At 35.9% G+C, this 20007-nt stretch overlaps 2 protein-coding genes and 1 long non-coding RNA gene across 3 annotated transcripts; all 3 read right to left on the bottom strand.

The window, feature by feature from the left end:
* Positions 1 to 3098: 3098 nt before the first annotated feature.
* LOC121778540 (HIV Tat-specific factor 1 homolog) lies at positions 3099 to 10045 on the bottom strand. The gene is made up of 9 exons (XM_042175914.1): positions 9787 to 10045; positions 8971 to 9067; positions 5070 to 5275; positions 4820 to 4912; positions 4683 to 4721; positions 4115 to 4204; positions 3885 to 3995; positions 3676 to 3767; positions 3099 to 3369 (listed from the first exon to the last, which is right to left on the bottom strand). The coding sequence occupies exons 2-7, from the start codon at positions 8993 to 8995 to the stop codon at positions 3966 to 3968; spliced, it is 483 nt and encodes a 160-aa protein (XP_042031848.1). The 5' UTR covers positions 8996 to 9067; positions 9787 to 10045; the 3' UTR covers positions 3099 to 3369; positions 3676 to 3767; positions 3885 to 3965.
* Positions 10046 to 11141: 1096 nt separating this feature from the next.
* Positions 11142 to 12624, bottom strand: LOC121779355. The gene is made up of 2 exons (XR_006045790.1): positions 12529 to 12624; positions 11142 to 12355 (listed from the first exon to the last, which is right to left on the bottom strand). It is a non-coding gene; the product is annotated as an uncharacterized LOC121779355 (long non-coding RNA).
* A 3097-nt stretch (positions 12625 to 15721) lies between these two features.
* On the bottom strand, positions 15722 to 19780 carry LOC121780056 (stearoyl-[acyl-carrier-protein] 9-desaturase, chloroplastic). Its single transcript, XM_042177582.1, has 3 exons — positions 19376 to 19780; positions 16719 to 17223; positions 15722 to 16465 (listed from the first exon to the last, which is right to left on the bottom strand). The coding sequence occupies exons 1-3, from the start codon at positions 19480 to 19482 to the stop codon at positions 15905 to 15907; spliced, it is 1173 nt and encodes a 390-aa protein (XP_042033516.1). The 5' UTR covers positions 19483 to 19780; the 3' UTR covers positions 15722 to 15904.
* Between the last annotated feature and the right edge of the window lie 227 nt (positions 19781 to 20007).

Below are 20007 nucleotides of genomic sequence, written 5' to 3'. Positions count from 1 at the left end.
AATATTAATGTTTCCTTGCCTTAAACGATCTTTCACTCTTTCAGCGAAAAGATAAGGTAAACCATCTATAAACTTAGACTTTCAATGAGCACTATTACTCTCAGGGAGTTCCATAACTCTACTTAAAAAAGTGTCTTTATACCACCTAAAGTTAGTAAGAGTTTTACATCTTAAATTTTGAAGTAATGTTCTAATAGTCTCGCTATTATCAGACCATCTTCCCGTAAAATGTTCCATAATATTAATAACAAGAGTATAAACAGCATTTTCTTCAACTCTATTATCTTCAGTTTTTACCGAATTAAGGATAACGCTTCTATTTTCAGCAGTGAGATAGTTATCCCACCAACCCTTTAATTGACCAGTAAAACCAGCTACTATCATCTTAGCAATTTGGCTATCAGTATTGCCCAAATTTTTAGCTACAGTACTATACATGAGCATTCTATGAATAATATTTTGGATATGCCTATCATTATATCCATCAATATTCCATTCATAAATATTTTTTCCATTATAAGAATTGTTTATAGTATATTCTTGTTCTTCTATAAGGACATCCTGTGGAGTAGGTCTATTATAATAATACATTCTTTGAGTTGGATTATCCGCGAACTTAATATTTTCAATTTTATTAAGTTCTTCTCTTATTACTTCATCTTCACTATTTGTTCCCTCGATGTCTTTAATAAGAGTATTAATTTTAAACTTGCTAAATTGTTCCTCTAAAATTTCTTCAATATTATTTTTAGATTTCATTTTAAAATCTTTTATAATAGGAGGTGGTTGTATACTAGGAGTACAAATAACCTGTTTAACTTCTTTTTCTATATAAAATTGTTTCCTCAGATCTTTTATTTCTAAACTAATTTTTTCAATTTTACTTGTTAGGCAGTTAATATTTTCCCCAAGCCTTATAAGGTAAAGATTTGTAAAATTTCTTTGCTTTATCATTTCATTTATATATCCTATAGTATTAGCAAAGGATTCATTATCAATTAATTTATGGAAGGCTTTAAAATATCTAACTTCATTTTCTTCTTCGATTTGAAAAGACCTTGAAGGAGGAAAACTAGACCTAATATTTTCTCCTGTTTGAGAAAGTTTATAATCCTTTTCTATAACTGAAATATAATTTTTTATATAAGAATTTATAAACCAAGGAACAAAAGAGATTTCTATATTAATTTCTGAAAGTTCCTTATAAAATTCTTCCGCAAAACTCTTCTTTTCATCCGAAGAGAAATTTATATTAAACCAATCTCTAAAATCTTTCCAAATGGGTTTTTTTATAATCCTCCTGTATTTTAAGTCTAGCAGGAGATCCTTGACTGAAATCAATTTTTTTCTTATCCATTTAATCTGAGAAATTAAATTCTGACACAGTCGCATTTGGGTCAACTGTGTAAACCCCTCTAGCAATATTATCTTCTTTTATTTTAATTCTTTCAACTTTATCTTCATTTATCCTTGTTTCTCTTATTCTAGAGGTAGAAGCCCTGGAAGATTCAGGATACTCCACTTTATAATTTGGAGATATATAGAAGTAATTTTCTCTATCCGATCTAGAGCATATGCTATCGCTAGATTTTCTATTACTTTCAAATTCAATTTGAACTTGGCCATCGGAAGTTTGAGTAATACTCAAAGGTCTGGTTTGTGTTTGAGGAATACGAGGGATGGCATTATTTATTATCCAGTTTTTAGGAAACTCAATTTCTTCCCATTTAATAGATCTTCTAGTAGTGATTTCAGATTTCTTAAAATTGGTTTCTATTAAAACCGTTTCATTTATAGATTTATCTTTAATTTTACATCTTGGATTTAGAGTATGAAGGGGTTTATAATAAATCCTACTACAAACACAAATAACCTCAGATCCTGGAGTATAATTATAACCATATGTTTTAACATTTAAAGTTAAAGCATCATATATATTAATATCTGACAATGAAAGTTGTAAATTAGGATAAACATTAAAGTAAACAGGACCATGAGCAAAACCCGACTGTATAATTCCCATTAAAGAAGAATTATAATCTAAATTTCTAGCGTCTCTCAAGGCTGCTATAAAACTTTCAGGTAAACCTTCTAAAGTTAAAGGTTTAAAAGCAATTTGAACTAAACCTATATGTAAAAATCTATGAGTTTTCTTATAAATTTCAAGACTTTTACTATTCAAAAGTTTTATTTCCATATCTTCTTTATTCAAAGATATAGTTTCTTCAGTGGTTTGCACAACCTGAGTTATCTTCATATTATCAAAGAACCCGTATTTATAAACAGTTCTAGGATTAATTTTTGGAATAGTCCATTTATTTAATAATTCAATATCTTGAGGAACCTCATATTCTTCCTCAATTCTGTTTTTTACAATATTATTAGAATTAAAGGACATTAATAAAATAAGTATTGGACAACCTAATTGATAAGTTACCAAGGAATAAAATGGCTCTGATACCACTTTTAACAGGACCGTCAAAACCGTGAAGTATATTTTTATCATGATCATCAATTCTATTTGGACTAAAGTCGAAAATTGCTCATGTATATTTGCTAAAAAATTGATCCTACACAATATTAGCTTCTGGTCCTAGATAATTTATTTTGGTTCATATTTAATGGTTCTGTAAAAAATTAAAATTTAACCATATTTCGACCTGATTAAAGAGTTAAATTAATGGACCAAACATGTTGTTTAAGACCATATGCTAACACACACTTAATTCATAATACCAAATAAGGTTTTTTGTACAAATATACCAAACTAATTTTGGACTTTAAAACTCGATTGACAGTTAAAGATGGAACAAACATATTGTTTAGGATCGGAAGTTATTAAAATATTTTTTGAACAAATGTACGAGACCAATTTTAGACTTTAGTCTTCTATTTATATGGGAACAAACGTACTACAATGGGAAGGAATATATACACAAAGAATAATCCATACTCTCAAGGTGAAACTAATCTCGTGATTATTTTTTACAATTTTGTTGTGTGCTTTATTTCCTTTGCTAACACTGCCTTCAAATAAAGTTATCGGTTAACTGAACTTAACCTACCAAGTACCTCTAAAAAGTTCATTGACTCACTTCTTTGATCAAAATATCAATAAGTTGATTTTCAGAACGAATAAATAGAAATTCAACAATAAAGTTTTTGTTTACTTCGACATGCTTGGTCCTATTGCGTTGCGTCAAATTTTACATTTACGAGATGACTGTGCCTACTCCAACAATCTATCATTCGTTTTCAAGCTCTTCCCCGATTTTCTCTAATCTGCCGGTCTCTTCTTCCAAATCACGCACCAAAGCATGGTTAACGGTACCATCATCAAGACATGCATGTACTTGCTTCCCACCAAACCTGAAAATGAAGATAAAATATCAAGCAAGGTCACAACTGTGGATCGACAGTGGATCTTCTTGAGTCCAAATATATGCAATTTTAATCAGTAACCATGCAACCAACCTAAACTAGACGAGTGAGACACAGCCATGGCGCCTTATAAGAATACCAGCTCTCAATAAGGGACGCATTACTTAATTGATTTTAAACTTGCAGTTATCACTATATGGTATTCTGTGTTAATGTCGACTAATCATTTTGATTGTCATATTTATAAGTACATTACTACAAAATAAGGGAGAGTAAATTGAATGAGAATATTACCATCGCCCGTTCATCAACTCTATGCATTTAAGAGCATCCTTACTATCCTTATACTTCACCAAGATAACACCTTGAGGGTGATTTTCACATATCTGAAAATCCATGTTAAAGTAGAAGTTATTAGAGATAAATCATAAGATAAAAGTACAAGTATGTTGAAATGAATGAATCAGCAGGGCTTTGTTTGCTTACGAATAAACTAGAATTACCTTGACAGCATCCAATGGGCCGAGCTTTCCACACTCATCACGGACATCCTCCTCCAGTTCAGAGCGCAAACTCTCATCAGCCTATAAGATATCTAGGTCTACAGAAGGTTCCTAAACAAAACAAAAAATTATATCACTACTAACATAAGACAGCAAACAGATCAAAAGAAAAATTATTCATTATCGTCATCATAGTTAAAACAGTGTATCCTGCATGAAAGAAACATTACCTTCAGATACGTTACCAGAGCATCTCCCTTTTGCTTTCCAGTTTCTTTGTTAACATAGATCTTTATTCGAGGCCTCTTTGTTTCAGGATCCTAAAGTGTTTCAGCAATGAAAGCCATTAAGTACCATAATTTAATTTAATGCCCCCCCTCCCCTAATTCAAGAGAGTGAAGAAATTAGCTATCCAATAAGCATGACAGAAGGTCCGGCTAGATGGACCAAACTCTAATGTCACTGTAAAAAAAATTACATGTAATATTTCAAATTTATCGACTTCTACATTCACAGAAATGGAAATCCAAGTTACAACATGGTCCAAATTATGCAATGATGACCCCTAAACCATGTAAATTGCTAAGGACTGTCCATTTATCAGGAAACAGTAAATATTTTTACATTTTGGAATAGTACAGTACAAATTTAAATAATACAGATGACGAAAGGCCCAAATGCTTTAAATAAATGGATGGCATCTCATTCAGTGAAGTAGATAGCTAAAATTGCAGTAAAATATCCAGAATAAACTATTTCTTCTAGCATGAAGTAATATATAACCAAGATGTCAATTACCTCTTTTATGATCCCACACTTGGAGAACACTTCAACCATCTGTTTCAGATGTCGTGTCAGTCTCATTCTCAATGATGATGAGTTGGGAAAATGTAACTGCAGACTTTCTGCTGCCAGCAAACTCAGTCAACACTAACCTCTTCAATAGTGACATCTTCTGGCAAGCCGGTTACATATACATGTGTGTTAACTTTCAAATCAAACCAAGAATCAGGTGGTTTGTTGGGTTCCTACAAGGAATGAAGAGTAATTGAGTCGGTGATTATGAAATAAAAGTGCATGGCCGCAATCTGAAGAAATACGCATAACTTAGCACTCTTATAATTCTAGGCAAGAGAGCTTTCTTCCAAATACAAAAGAAACAATCACACAATTTGAAAAACCAACCTTCTTTTCAGTAGCTTTCTTATCAGCACTTTCCTCAGGCTGCTTTCGCTTGCCATTTTGTTTCTCTTCAACAGCTACAACAACAGCATCATTATCCTTCTTTTCCACTGCCAGATCAGTAGCATCCACTAATGGAAATACTTCCTCTTTTGCACAAAAACCATATCCTCCAGACCATAATCCTCTTTCGTATGATCCGTTTCCCCCTGTCACAAGTAAAGTTGGATTCAGTTGAATAAAGATAGATGCAGTACCTACAAGCAAGTATGTGAATCAAAGAAACCTGATGTATTACTGAAACTAAAGAATAAAAAAAATGCCAACTCGTCCAAAAATGAATCAATCTATAACTTAAAAGCCATAACCAATTACTGCATTAGTATAGACAAAAGGTTGTTCAAAATTTTGAGTTACCACGTAACATTTATTTTGTGATCAGAGTGTTTGAGTTACGTGATCGGAGTGTGTGAGTTGAGTTACCACGTAACATTTATTTTGTAGAGATCTTACATTACTTACATGCTATAATTTCCGTTGATGTTAGTTTGCATCGTCAAACTTGCTAATCATCATTACTTGCTCCAATTAATATATTTGCTGCATTATGTGTGCTTTGTTGGTGAATGATTTACCGTGAGTTGCACCTAATGAATAACTGAATACTGTGCAAATGTTAAGGTGGTTTCCACATATAGTACCCAATAAGCAGGATGATCCCCTATACTCCTAACACAGCCTGGCTGTATATGATGCTTGAAGACCTAACAGACATGTACCGCGTGGAGACCACACTTTTAATCATGAAATATAGGAAGGCACGCACTGTGAGGAAGAAACGACAGATACTAGACCAGGCTAGGAGGTACAGTGTTTTGAATAGGATACCAAATCAGATAAAACACCTAGTCCGCCTCGTACATTTAACTGACGCAGACTGCATTTCGAACCTACGGATGGACCGAAACACATTTAGAAAGTTGTGTAGTATTCTGACTGAACTTGGTGGGTTAACTGAGGGTAAAGTCATTGGTGTTGAAGAGCAGGTTGCTATCTTTTTGGAGGTCCTTGCTCACCATAAAAAAATAGGATAGTCCGATTTGACTTCAAAAGATCTGGGGCTACTATTTGTTATTACGTCCATCGGGTGTTAGGTGACATTCTAAGCCTCCATGATATACTTCTAAGTAAGCCAACCCGGTCCCCAACGATTGCACTGACCACCGCTGGAAATGGTTCAAGGTATGAACTTGTTTCCATGATTGCTTTGAGACTTTATTTAAATGAAGTAACTGCAGTTTATACATAATGGGTGAATTTCACTACAAGGGTGCGTTGGTGCTCTAGATGGGACTTAGATCAACGTACTAGTTAGTGTTGCAGACAAGCCGTGATATCGCTCACGGAAGGGATATTGCAACCAACACATCGGCTGCTTGCGACCGCAACATGCAATTTGTTTATGTATTACCGGGATGGGAAGGTTCTACAGGGGATTCACGTGTCCTTAGGGATGTCGTTTCTCGTCCGAACGGCCTGAAGGTGCCACAAGGTTTGGTCTTGTCTTTATTTTAATAGATGTTTATTAAAATTGTACATATGACCTGTTGTTTAAGTGTGTTGGAAAATATGTTTCAATTTATGTAAACTATGTTGACGCTGTTCATTTCACAGGTTATTATTACTTGTGCAACAATGCATATGCTAATAGCAATGAGTTCCTAACACCATACAAAGGTGTAAGGTACCATCTTAAGGAAGGGGCACCAGGGACGGACGCTCCCCAAAACCCGAAGGAATTGTTCAACCTACGACACACGGAAGCGAGAAACGTGATTGAGCGGGCGTTCGTTGTTCTAAAAATGTGGTGGGCCATGTTGAGAAGTGCTGCGTACTACCCTATTTGAACGCAAATCCGCATAATCATGACATGTTTTCTACTCCATAACTTCGTGCGCCGTGAAATGGCCATCGACCCAGTGGAGGCCGAGCTAGACGGAGTCATACCCACTGTAACACAGAATGAGGCATTCACTGGGGTAGAATATGTGGATTGCGTGTAGGCAACCCAAGAATGGACTCAAAATCGTGACAATTTAGCAATGAACATGTGGAACAATCGTTAGGAAAAAGAAGCTAGATGTTAGGGGATATGTGACCGCAATATGTACTAATATTCTAAACACTTGCAACATGACTTTATCATTATCATTCTATATTATGTCTGTAACACCCTTTACCCGGTAGGTAAACCCACCGAATACGTGATGTCACGTTTTAGTATCGACAACCCGTACTGAAATTTTCCTATTTTCTTTTTAGCTTAAAAAGCACAATTAAAATCTATTACATTTAAAAACTTAACATTTATCCAGCGGAAGATTAAAAATTAAACTATTTCACAACATGCCACGACTATTAAACCAGATTGACCACCAGTGACTCGCCAAAGATGCAAAGCTGCGCAACACCACTGACACAGTTTATCTTTCCACAACTCAGTAGATATATCCAAACTATGAAAATCAATTATCTAATCTAAACTATATTGAGACTTTTACATTATTTATCTTTTACTTATAAACATTCATTCTTAGTCCACTTTCATAATTTACTATATTAATCTTTTACTCGTCAACACATATTAATTTCCGTATCACCTTCCACATGTCATTTCTTAAGACATCATATATCATCATTCTTTTCTTGTATTACCATATATCACTTTATTACAACATCTATACGTTCACCGTGTTTTCCAGATAATATCTCATATCAATACTATCACATTGTACCATAATTCTTCATATACTTACTTACAAAATACATGTTTCCATATAATTCCTTAATTTATTCAATTAGCTAATTATTATTTATTCACACTTATTCTTATCTTATAAGCATATTACTTCTCATAATATGTCATACGTCCTATTTCCATATCCAAAGTCATTCAGTCATTTATAACTTTATGTCACATTCTTATCCACACATCAACGCAGACAAATAGCAAACGTTAACCCATTTCAAACACATATAATGATCACCAAAGTACTCATTTACCGAAATACATATAATCAGAAATAATATACAACCTATATCATAAACAATATCATATCCATATACATATGCCTCTCTATTCCTTTTTATTATTCTGTGACGGATCAGGCCTGGTATCTACCCAGGATTTCCGATATGATTGACCAGAAGGTCCCGATATGATTGACCCGTAGGTCCCAATATGATTTGACCCGAAGGTCCCAATATGATTTGACCTGAAGGTCCCACTGTGATTTGACCCGAAGGTCCCATTGTGATTTGACCCGAAGGTCCCACTGTGATTTGACCCGAAGGTCCCAATATGATTTCAGATCCAGGGCAAGACCGTCACAGATTCTCTTTAGCCGAATGATTCATATAATTCCAATATCATATGCAAAACATATCAATTTCATCAATCACGTATCCATATTTTATCCTACCAAATAATTCGAATATAACATATAAAACATATCTTTTGCACCAATCACATATCCATATCGTATTCCACCATCAATATCAAATAACGCATAACCATATTTAGTTCACACCATATAACCCAAATATTCACCACAATCAACATATAGCAATCAACCACATAATATATGTAAAATTAAAAGTGTGATTCATACACACTTCAACACATATTATCACATTTCACACCAAATTATTTCTATCATCATCATATAATTATATTTATACCATTTCTTTGTAGAACTTTCATATCAGGTTTATACATATCATAATAATTCCATTTGTGTCTTCTAATGACATATATATTATTATCACATAGAATAACGTATTATTATTCAATTAGTTCACATAGTTCAAACTAGAAGTAAAGTTCATAGTAAGGATATCCTACCTCTTAAGCTTATGAACATAAGCATATTTCACCTTGATACTTCTCTACCTTCTATGTTCACTCCTTTGTCTTCAAAACGCACTATAGGTTCTTTCGCCTTTATACATAATATAAATAGCGTAACTATTAATAACTCATATTTACCCAAAGAAGTTCAGTTTATAATCCAACATGATTCACTCAAGGCTTCCTAATAGTTTAAGAGACATTCTTGTTTTCCCATAGACTACCAAAATTAGACAATTTCTAGCAGCATTTTCTAAACAATTTTTATAAATGGTATTTGTATTTTTTAATTAATCATAAATTCAGAGAACAACTAAACACCTTATAGTTAATTTAGAAATTATGAAATCAAGTTTTCATCGACCTTACATGCCATGAATATTTCGGATAACACATATCAAAATATGACAAAGTACCATAATTTTGACAATTCATAGCTGTATCGTTATAACAATTTATACAGATAGTAAACGAACTCCTAAATTCTCCATAAAATCCAGGGACTCTCTAGACGCATCAGAGTTAGTATAAAAATTGATAAACCAAACTTTTCACAGTCCTAAATATTCAAAACAAATCAGAATATGGGGCTGAAAAACAGAGGAGTAAATCTGACTCATACTTTTGTATCAAATTCTATTTCCATTTATGTTTAATCATCCCATTAACCATAAATCAACAACCATTTACTCTATATAATATCAAAACTATTTGGTTATAGCCAACTATGTTCGGTTATTTCACAATTTCTACCAGAATTGGATTTCACTCCGATTATCGAATCAAACGACGTTTATAGAAGAATCTAACCTCCAACATAGCTATTTTGGATGTTGGGTCAAGGTGGGATTGAAATTCAATCTTTGAAATGAGGAGGAACTAGGGAAATTAGGACTTGGGGGGGAGCTATGTGAGCTTCTGGCATCTCGGCGACTTCGCCGGCGAGCTCGGGGAGGCAAGGTGCAGCTGAACAAAGAGAGAGCAAGAGCAGCGGCAATGGAGATTGCAGAGAGAGGGAAAGAGACGTGGGGAGAGAGAGAGGGATTAATTTTGATTCACATGTCCAACTCCTTTTTTTCTATTTTATGAATTCTTCTCTTCTTTTTTTTTCCTTAATTCTTTGCATGACACGTTCCATCTCTACCATTTATCATTATCACTTCATTTCCATTTTCTTTTCTTTTATTTAGTTCTTTTCCTTTACTTAGATTATTGACTATTCTTTTCCATATGTTGACTATCATATGCACATACATACCCACAACAAAACATATATTAAACTCTAGCTCTTAACTCTAAATTTTAAATTTTCAAAAAGTTAGGGATATTACAATGTCAGCATGCTATGTGTGAGTATACATGACAACCATTCGGCTCCACCAAAAAAATGTTAATAAATTTCTGATTCCCATTCGAGACCATCCATCTTAGGAGGCTACAGAAAATCTAGAATATAAATATATTCATAGGGTGCTGTTAGGTTGAGATTATTTAGCTAAATTGAGAAATGAGATGCAATCTCAGCCACTAATCCACAAGATTAACGACATGTCAACAGCTATCACATTATGTCAACACGGGGGTATAAGTGTCATTTCGTGTTTTAATGTGTCGGATTGTTGACATGGCTTGTATGTCTAGTAGACATGACTTATAATTGTTGTTGACATGGTTTCTATGTGCAGTTGACATGGTTGTACGTGTAGTTGACATGACTTGTAACACAGTTGACATGGCTTGTACGTGTAGTTGACACGATATGTACCGTAGTTGACATGACATGTATGTGCCGTTGACACGATATGCACCATAGTTGACATAGTGTCACCAACTTATATATCAAATGTCAACAACTTATAGTAAAATGTCATCAGCTTGTATATCAAATGTCAACCGCTTGTCAAAAACTTGTATATATTGTCAACAACTCAAAAACAATTATTGTAATTAAAAAATAACAACTATTTGACTTAATCTTCTCTAAGCATCATAGTATACAACTATGCAATAGCTTAATTGATAATTCCATAACAGAAACGGAGACGGAGTCGGAGGAGATTGACTCGCCGGAGGTGGAGCGGCTGAGGGAGGATCTGTTGGACGGAATCGACGAGGATTCCGATCTCTGCACTTGCATCTCCGGATTGCGGCGAATCCGGAGAAGATTTATCTAATGCTTTTCATATCCCTTTTCATTTGTGTAAATGCTTTTACAACTGTCAAAGGAGAAGTTGAAATTTGAAACCTGAAACCAAGAATCAGATCTGGAAGCAAAGTCAAAACTATTTTATTTTAATCAATTCGAGCTAATATTTTACTATTCTGTTTAGTACCCTATAAATTGGTAGCAGGAAAAATCAATTCAGATCACCCAACTGCAGTGAACCGCACAGAAATAAGCAAGCAATCGAGAAGTTTAACCGAACCGTACCGTATCATAAAGGGGGAAACGAAATGGAAGACAAATCGTCGTCGAGGAGAAGGTTCTCGAGATCGGGAAGAATTCAGAAACCTGTGGCGAGCAGTAGTACTATGGAGGCGATTTCGCACATTAACGGCGGAGAAATCGCGGCGGCGGTGGCGGAGGATGGACGGGTGAAGATCGTGGTGAGGAAGGAAGATCTAAAGCAGGTGCTAGAGGCGATCAGGGAAAATGGCGGAGGCTGGGTTCCCGTGACGAATTTATCGCTAGAGCAACGGCTGAATTTGACGCGTAGAAGGCAGATCTTGAGGGCGGCGAGTAGAAGCCGGCGTTCCTGTGCGCTGCTAAATTTTCAATGATGTGCAGAAGGTGGAGGCGTAAGGGAAGAAGAATGGGAGGGGAGAAGTTAGTTTTCATTTGTTTTCAACTAAATTTACCATTATACCCCTTTCATAATAAATTAATCTAAAAATATTTTTTGTGTGGCAAAATCTGGACCACTCATTTAATAAAAATGAGTGGCTGATGTTGCATCTCATTTCTCAATTAGCCTAAAAAATCTCAATTGATCATGTACCTATATTCATATATAGTTTAGGTACAAATTATGCTGGGGCTTTACAGAAATGAAAAATGCCCCACCCAGCTAGATGATCCAATGGCTACCAAAATATTCACAGCTGATCACACGCACTTGCTGCCACAATTCACATAATAATATAATACATATTATAGTAGATCACACAGCTTCACTTCAATTGCTGAATCACCTAAGTACTAACTCTGTTAGATGAACCTTTTCACATATCCAAGACGAGCAGATGCCGGCATACCTGTGATTTCTCGCTAAGAATGTCACAAAGTTCATACCTTTCTGCAAGGGTTAGTCCATCAACGGTGCCGAGTTTATCAAACACCTCCCTCTGCGCCTTTCCCATGTCAAACTCGTACCTTTTGCTGCAAAGAAATTCCAGTTTAGAACCCCAGCATAACACAAACAGTGCATTTGGACGAATGCCTATTGCTAGCATTTATGTGAATTTGTACCCAGATTCACAAATCTAATAATTTAGGGCATCGATATGCAAAAATGTATCAAATTAAATTCACATGAAATTTCAAGACTCAACCTTAACAAATAGGTATAATCCAAGATTAACATCACAGAATGCAAGAAACGCTGATTATAAAACACAAATGAGCAGGCAAAGTGCAATGAATTATTTAATTCACCAAATCTTGTGTTATTTCATGACAACTAAACCCCATATAATAGTCTTCCTATGGTGGGCCATGATGCTTCAAATCTAATGTTGGTACAAATCAGAATATTTTGTACAAGGGAAACTGAACATGCCCTTATAGTTACATGATTTATTTCTTATTTTAAATCATTTTTTCTTTTTTTTTACTTGTTACTCCTATAATTTAAATAAACCATAGAATCAAATTAAATTGATGTGAATTTTTGCACCATGTCGGGTGTTGGTATTCGACTTTCGATAAAATTTTAACTTCAAATTTCGGAATATAAGAAAGAGTAAAACTAAAAAAAATGGTAACCACTTTCACCTTTTGAGTAACCAACGTTCTGAAAATTATATTTTTCGATCGAAAACACTCAAAAATTACAAATTCAGACACACTTTTTACAATCATGCCTTTGAGGCTTGAAAGGGTATAAATGCCAAAGTATAAAAAAAAAGTTCAATAGTACAAAATATCAATTAAAGTTACAAACTATATGCAAATATCATAACATATTACATCATTAACATGAGGTACCTGAGATCCTTAGAAGTTAAAATTCGAATTGTATTAGCCATAACAAGGTCATCGAACTGAAGTGTAAAAGTTTTTTAAAGAATCAGAATTCCAATATTAAAAAAGTTACTATATCTATTTATATGGGTTAGAAATAATTAAAAATAGTACTATATGAATATTTAATTTAAGTAGTACTAGTATATGTTTTATATATAAATAGCTAATCTTTTTTGGATTCTTTATTTCAGTTAAAAAAATTTCATATTGAACCGGAATTTTTAAATTTTGATAGGAAAAATCTGAAAAATTAAAGCATTAGAGCATGCGTAACGCAAGGGGCCGGGCCGCATCTCGCGAGTCCCGGCCCGTCCCAAGCGTTGCACGGAGGAGAGTCACGGCCCAGGCCGCTCCCGGGGCCGCGTTCCCGGCCTGGCTAGCGTCCCGCGTTCCGGCCCGGGACGGCGTTGCACGGTGACGGGCCGCAAGGTGCGAGTCCCGGCCCAGCGTTGCACGGTGACGGGCCGGGCCGCAAATCCATTTTTTTTAATTCGATGTCTATAAATACGAGCCTTTGTTGTGCATAAATCTTACGTGCATTCAATTTCAATCCTACGTTACATTTCAATCCTCTATTAACTCGAACAATTATACCCTTTGTGTCGGTGTAAATGGATTGGTTCAACAGCGATCAACGTGAGATGGAGGAGTTCGTTAACTCGAACAATTGGTACATAACAGATGTCAGACGAGGAGCTCGAGTTGCACCGTGAGATGATCGCCTACCTTCGCGCCCAAATGAAGAAGTAGTAGTCGTGGCCCGGGTTTCTTGTATTTTAAATTTGCTTCGTCTAGTAATGTAATGTTAATTTCGAATGAACAATGCATTTTCCCGGTTTCAATTGTTCAACGAATTGCATTTTCGAGTTAAATAGGTTGGAGTTGTGAATAGTGTCATTTATTAGTTGCGGCCCGAGTTGCGGCCTGCAGGGTTACAGCAGTTGGGGCCTAGGCCGCAACTGTAGAGGGATGATGACGTGGAGGGGACTTGGGCCGGAAATGGGGACGGGGTTACTGATGCCCTTACTACTACTCCCTCCGTCCCACATAATTTGTCTCCATTTGACTCGGCACGAGTTTTAAGAAATGTAATAGAAAGTGAATTGAAAAAGTTAGTGGCAGGTTGGTCCTACTTTTATATATTAGTTTTATAATAAAATGCGAGTGAGAATGAGTTAGTGGAATATGCGGTCCACTGCCAAAAATGGTAAAAGTGAAAGGTGACAAATCAGCTCGCTGGCGGGCTGATTTTCTTCTTGGAGTGGGTGGTGCTCACGCTCGCGTTTTTCCTCAACTATTACGCTTATGTGGAGAGGAAGGGCGACAATGGCGGTGGGTATGCGGGGAAGGTGCGCGATGAAATGCTTGTTGCCTCGAGTGTGTTTTCGAAAATTCTCTTTATATTTTATGTATCAATTTATTTCATTGATTGTAATTTGTATAGCGATGGAGAGGGTTATTTGAAATTCTTATTTCTAACTTTTTTGTTGGTTTATTAATTAAAATTGGTATTTGTATTTGCTCTGAAAAAAATTTGTTTTATAATAATATTCCGATTTCGTATTAAAACCCATTTTTTAAAAAGGTTTTACTGTGAATAGCATTTTGACTAGATTAGTGAAAATATCATTTTAATTAATACATCCGTCTTTAAAATATAAATTTATGAATTGATACGAGTTTTTATGTGCAAATAATAAAGTAAGGACGAACCAAAATGAAAATACTCCCTCCATCATCCATTTTTTGTCCACTTTTATCATTTTCTCTCTCATCTCTCCATTTATTGTCCATTTTCACTTTTACCATAAATAGTAAGTATCTCTCATATTCCACTATCTCATTTTACTCACATTTTATTCAACTGCAAATATATAAAAAAAAATGAGATTCACATTCCACTAACTTATGTCATTTTCAAATCACTTTTCTTTATTTTCTTAAAACTTGTGTCCAATACAAAATGGACTAAAAACAAAACTCACATTCTACTAATATTTTCAAATCACTTTTTTTTACTTTTTTAAAACTTGTGCCCAATACAAAGTGGACTAAAAATGGGTATAGGGGGAATAATTTCTAATTTTAAAGGACAAAGATATAAAAGGTAAGAAACACTTAAATTTTGAAAAAAACAAACAAATATATTATTGGAAAAATGTAAAAGGAATTCGACCTTTTAATTTTTCATTTTTGTCTAATGTGATCAAAATATTATTGATTGTTACTTTTTTTAATGAAATCATTTCATATGTACTAAAACATCGTAGTAGTAGAACCGTTAGGTAGGTTTCCAAAGAATGCAATGAAATAAAAGGAATATTACTTGAACTAAATTCTGATATTACGTTCCGACAAAATTCCAGTTCTTTTAAAATTAAGAAAATTATTGGAAATTGTTCAAATTACTAACTACTCCTAGATTTTATGCCTTGTTAGTACAAATTCTCAAATTTCATACTCAATAATGAGTATGAAATTATTATCTATCTTAATGAGTAAACTAAATAGTCTTATCTGCATAGCAAAAGCTTTTCAAGACAAAACATAAACCGTTTCTACATTTAACTTCGTCAAGCAAATATACTCCAAACCCAAACATTGTGTATTCTTTTATCGATTTTCAATCACGCCGAAGAAGAAGCAGGAAAACGAATTCGTACGACGGCTGACAGCCTAGCTTCAAAGCATCACTTCTCTGCCGTTAATCCAGCTGAACGGGACGGGCGCCGACTGCTTCGCCCGAGCTTGTGCCCTCTCTTCCAGCTTCCGAATCCGAGGTGGCAAACCGCACACGTAATCTTGAGCTTTGCGTCCTTCCCCAGATAGCCCCGTCATCTTCTCCACCTCCCACCTCCCAACTAGGAACTCCAAGATATCAGCGTAGTCCTTGGCAGTGTAGACTCCGAGCCGCTGTGCTACGGAGGAGAAGTGCTCGAAGAGGTTGTCGTCCGCGCCGTCGTACATCAAGTGAGCCGGCATTGATATCTTCTTCTTCATCATGTCTGCAAGCGCGAGCACTGTGCCGTCAGGGTCGACCTCGAACAGCTTCTCAACGATTTTGGTGTAGGCCGTCTCATGTCGCTTCTCGTCAGCGGCAATGATGCCACAGATCTGAGCTAGCTTCAGGTCCCCGTGTTCCTTGGCAAGCCGAGCTGTGTTTCCGTGAGACACGAAGGTCGCCCTCTCCTGGAATGAGGTGTAGATGAATCCGAGGTATGGGTTTTTGTCAGTTCCCGGATCCTGCAAGTTTTAAAAGAAACAAAAATATTTCAAAACACAATAATTCGTGTGGGACCATCAAACGGGGTGCCCGTTTGATTCAACTTTAGTCTTGGATTAACCTATAATGATCTACATTGATAAAACTCCTTAACGAAGATAAAGCATGACCACGATAACTACAAAGTGAAATGAAGCGAAATTTAAGTTTGTGTGTGTGTGTGTGTGTGTGTGTGTGATTGTGTGTGTTTGGTAAAAAATGGAGCAGTCTTACCATGCCTGAGCCGATCAGATACTGTATGGTTTTCTCGATTTGCCTCATGTCAACACGTCCAGAAAGATAAAGATATTTGTTGAGGAGGTCACCGTGCCTATTCTCTTCAGCAGTCCAGGCCCTCGTCCAGATAGCCCAAGGGGTGAGGCTGGCACCAGTCTCATCTCGCACTCCATCCAGAGTGTTGAGCATAGTCTGATAAGTGGGAAGAGCTTCCTCTGTAATCATATCCCCGACCAACACGACAAAATAGTCATCGGGGAGCTCCTTGGTTCGTTTCCTAAGCTCTCTGACCTCTTCTTCAAAGCCATCTGAAGATGGATCTGGAAGAAAGTCATTGGGCTGCCAACACTTCTCAACAGGCTTTAGGAGCACCAGGATGTTCTCTTCAGCCCAATCTTGCAGCGAATTGAAGATCTCACGCTTCTCTGGTGGCAACGGATGGGTGACTTGAACACGAACCTCCCGAGGGGGACTAAAAGGCTTTTTAACTTTCCCAGCATCTCTGCGTGCAGCGAATGAAAACTATCAAGAGTAAACAAGAGCAAAGCAGTTGAACAAATCACGAAACTCCAATGAGTTTATCAAGTACAGATATCAGACATATTCTTACAGCTACTGTAAAACAGTGTTATCAATCTCGTATGGCGGCTTATGGCGGTTCGCCTAAAAACCGCCGCAGGGATATGGCGTATTAGTATGGCGGATATGGCGGTCAATAATTAAATAAATAAAATAATACTTATTATTTATACATAATTCAAAAATTGGAAAATAACAAAAATATAACATCTAAAACTCTTAAAACAATTAATAAAGCATAAAATACAGCTCTAACATCCATGTTTCTTGCATAATGCCCCATTCCTAAATGCAGTACACACGCAATGTTGTCAAATGGCGGATATGGCGGTGCTATGGCAGCGCCATGATGCTATGGCATTTCCACCACAGAACGCCATGCCATAGCGCCATGGCGCCGCCATATCCGCTATTTGATAACATTGTTGTAAAAAAAGTTTATCTGTGGGCGAGTCCAACGACAAATGAGAACCAAGAATGTCAACAGATGTTTTTATGCAATACAATCAGCATGTCCATAACGATGAACTATACACTAAAGTGTCGTGTATAGATCATCTAGGCAGTTCCCAGATCATGTCATATTGTAAAATTCCAGACTAGAAGCAACACAAGGTGGTAGATAACGGCCTTATTCAACAACTGATACAGTTTGATGCCTAATGTTTCAGTGTATTAAGTTCCCATCCTCCACAGAATTAAAATTTTCCTTTTTGAGTACAATAAATGGATTGATGAAATAATATTGGTGGGAAGATGAGAAAATAGGATTGCACTAGTCTCCAACCAAAGGAAAGAAGCATGAAATGTACTAACCACCAGCTTGTAGTCAAGAAATAAAATAAACAATAGAGTCAAGAAATTTGGTATACTAATAAAAGGAAGGAATATCAATGATTCCAATCTCAGAAGAAAGATGGTAGGGAGAAATTAGGCATCTCACATCATCAACCTATTCCACCTAGTTACTATCAACTAAATAAACACATGAAAGACAAAATCTAGTGGGAGAACGCAGTTGCTAGGATTTAACTCCCTCTCCAACTTCCCCCCCCCCCCCCCCCCACACACACACACACGCACACACTTCAATTCAATTTCTCTACTACATTTCCATGTTACACGGCATAGTACTATATAATATGTATGCACATAACGGGCATTAGTAATAGTGAAACGTAGATGTGATACACTCTGCTCACTCAGTATGTTTTATAAGTTGAACTGTAATAAACATACATTAGTAATAGTGAAACGTAGATGTGAATCATGTGATACACTCTGCTCACTCAGTATGTTTTATAAGTTGAACTGTAATAAACATACATCGACAGCCAACCAAAACACCATATAAAAATGAACACTGTCAGCAACAGCCAATAACTAGTAAGAGACAAATTTCAACAACTGAGCATGATATAGTTAAAAAGGTTATAGTACTACAAAACTTATTATAAAAAAGTAAGATTCTTGTGCTTAAGATCTAACTAGGAACATCAAAATCTGCTGGCAAGTCAAAAAAAGACAACCAGACGATCAACTGTGCAACACAACAAACTCAACCCGACTCCACTCCGACCCCACCAAGAATAAAAAAATGGCAAAATATCAACCTGAGAGAGAGCCAAGAAATACAAGGCAAATCGGCTTCGGCTAAACAGAGCAAAGGATGAAGTTAATGGCAGGACTCAATAAAGATCAGATCGGATACATTTTATGAATAAAAGAAAGAAAAAAGACAACTCATCAGCTGAAAGCCTGGAATAACGGGTTAAATTGAAATGAATTCGTCATACAAAAAATTACAAAAAAACGCAGATATAGAGGAATTGGATTCCTCAAAAATGAAAAGCAATCGATTATCATTTGCCACCATGCAATTCGTTCAGATTACCCCAAATCCAGATCAATACATGACTAAGAAGCAGCGAAAAAAATGAAGAATATAACAAATCAAATGTATGTAAGTAAGTAAGTATGCGATTTGAATGAATTGATCTCACGTGCCTGTAAACCACTCAGCACATCAAAGCAAACACACAATGAATTACAGAATAAGAATCAGGAAAGCTTACACTGAGGGAGAATGAATGGTCGAAGCCATGGAAACCCTGTGAGATCTGAGCTGAAAACCGGGAAAATTAGGCATATTCATCGGCGTAATGCTTAGTTTCAGCGCCATTGTTAGCAGTATTCCGGCAGAGTCTCTCTAAATTCTAGATTTAAATGACAGACTGATTGGGGTTTTGTTCAGAAATGGAAAGTGGAGAGATGCAAAAAAGGGAAAAGTTGCGCAGCTCAATAAATGCCGATGGCTGCCAGTTGCCACCGACCAGTTGTTGAGGGCGATGCTTCCTATGTTGTTCTTCGCCAAGGTACAACTCCTTGATGCTGGAGTTGGTATTGTACCTTCCCACAGCTACAGCAGATGAAACCTAGTCAGGTGATCTGCTTCTACTGTTTGATGGTTGGTTTGAGATTGTGACTTCTATTTATTGGAGAAATACTCTATTTTTTTTAAGAATTTAATTTGTACTGAATCTGAATTAGGAGTGACTTTAGAAATTATGCACGAGTTGTTAAATTTGTTGCATTAGCAGTAATTTATAAGCATACCACTTTCCTAGATCATTAGATTATCCTTTTTAGACATTTTAGGAACAAATTAATCATTTACTATTATTGATCTCAGTAATTATGCATAGAA

The sequence above is a fragment of the Salvia splendens genome, chromosome 19, assembly GCF_004379255.2.
Source record: "Salvia splendens isolate huo1 chromosome 19, SspV2, whole genome shotgun sequence".
Taxonomy (NCBI): domain Eukaryota; kingdom Viridiplantae; phylum Streptophyta; class Magnoliopsida; order Lamiales; family Lamiaceae; genus Salvia; species Salvia splendens.
Note: the sequence above shows the minus strand (reverse complement) of the source record. Positions and strands in the feature narration are given on the sequence as shown.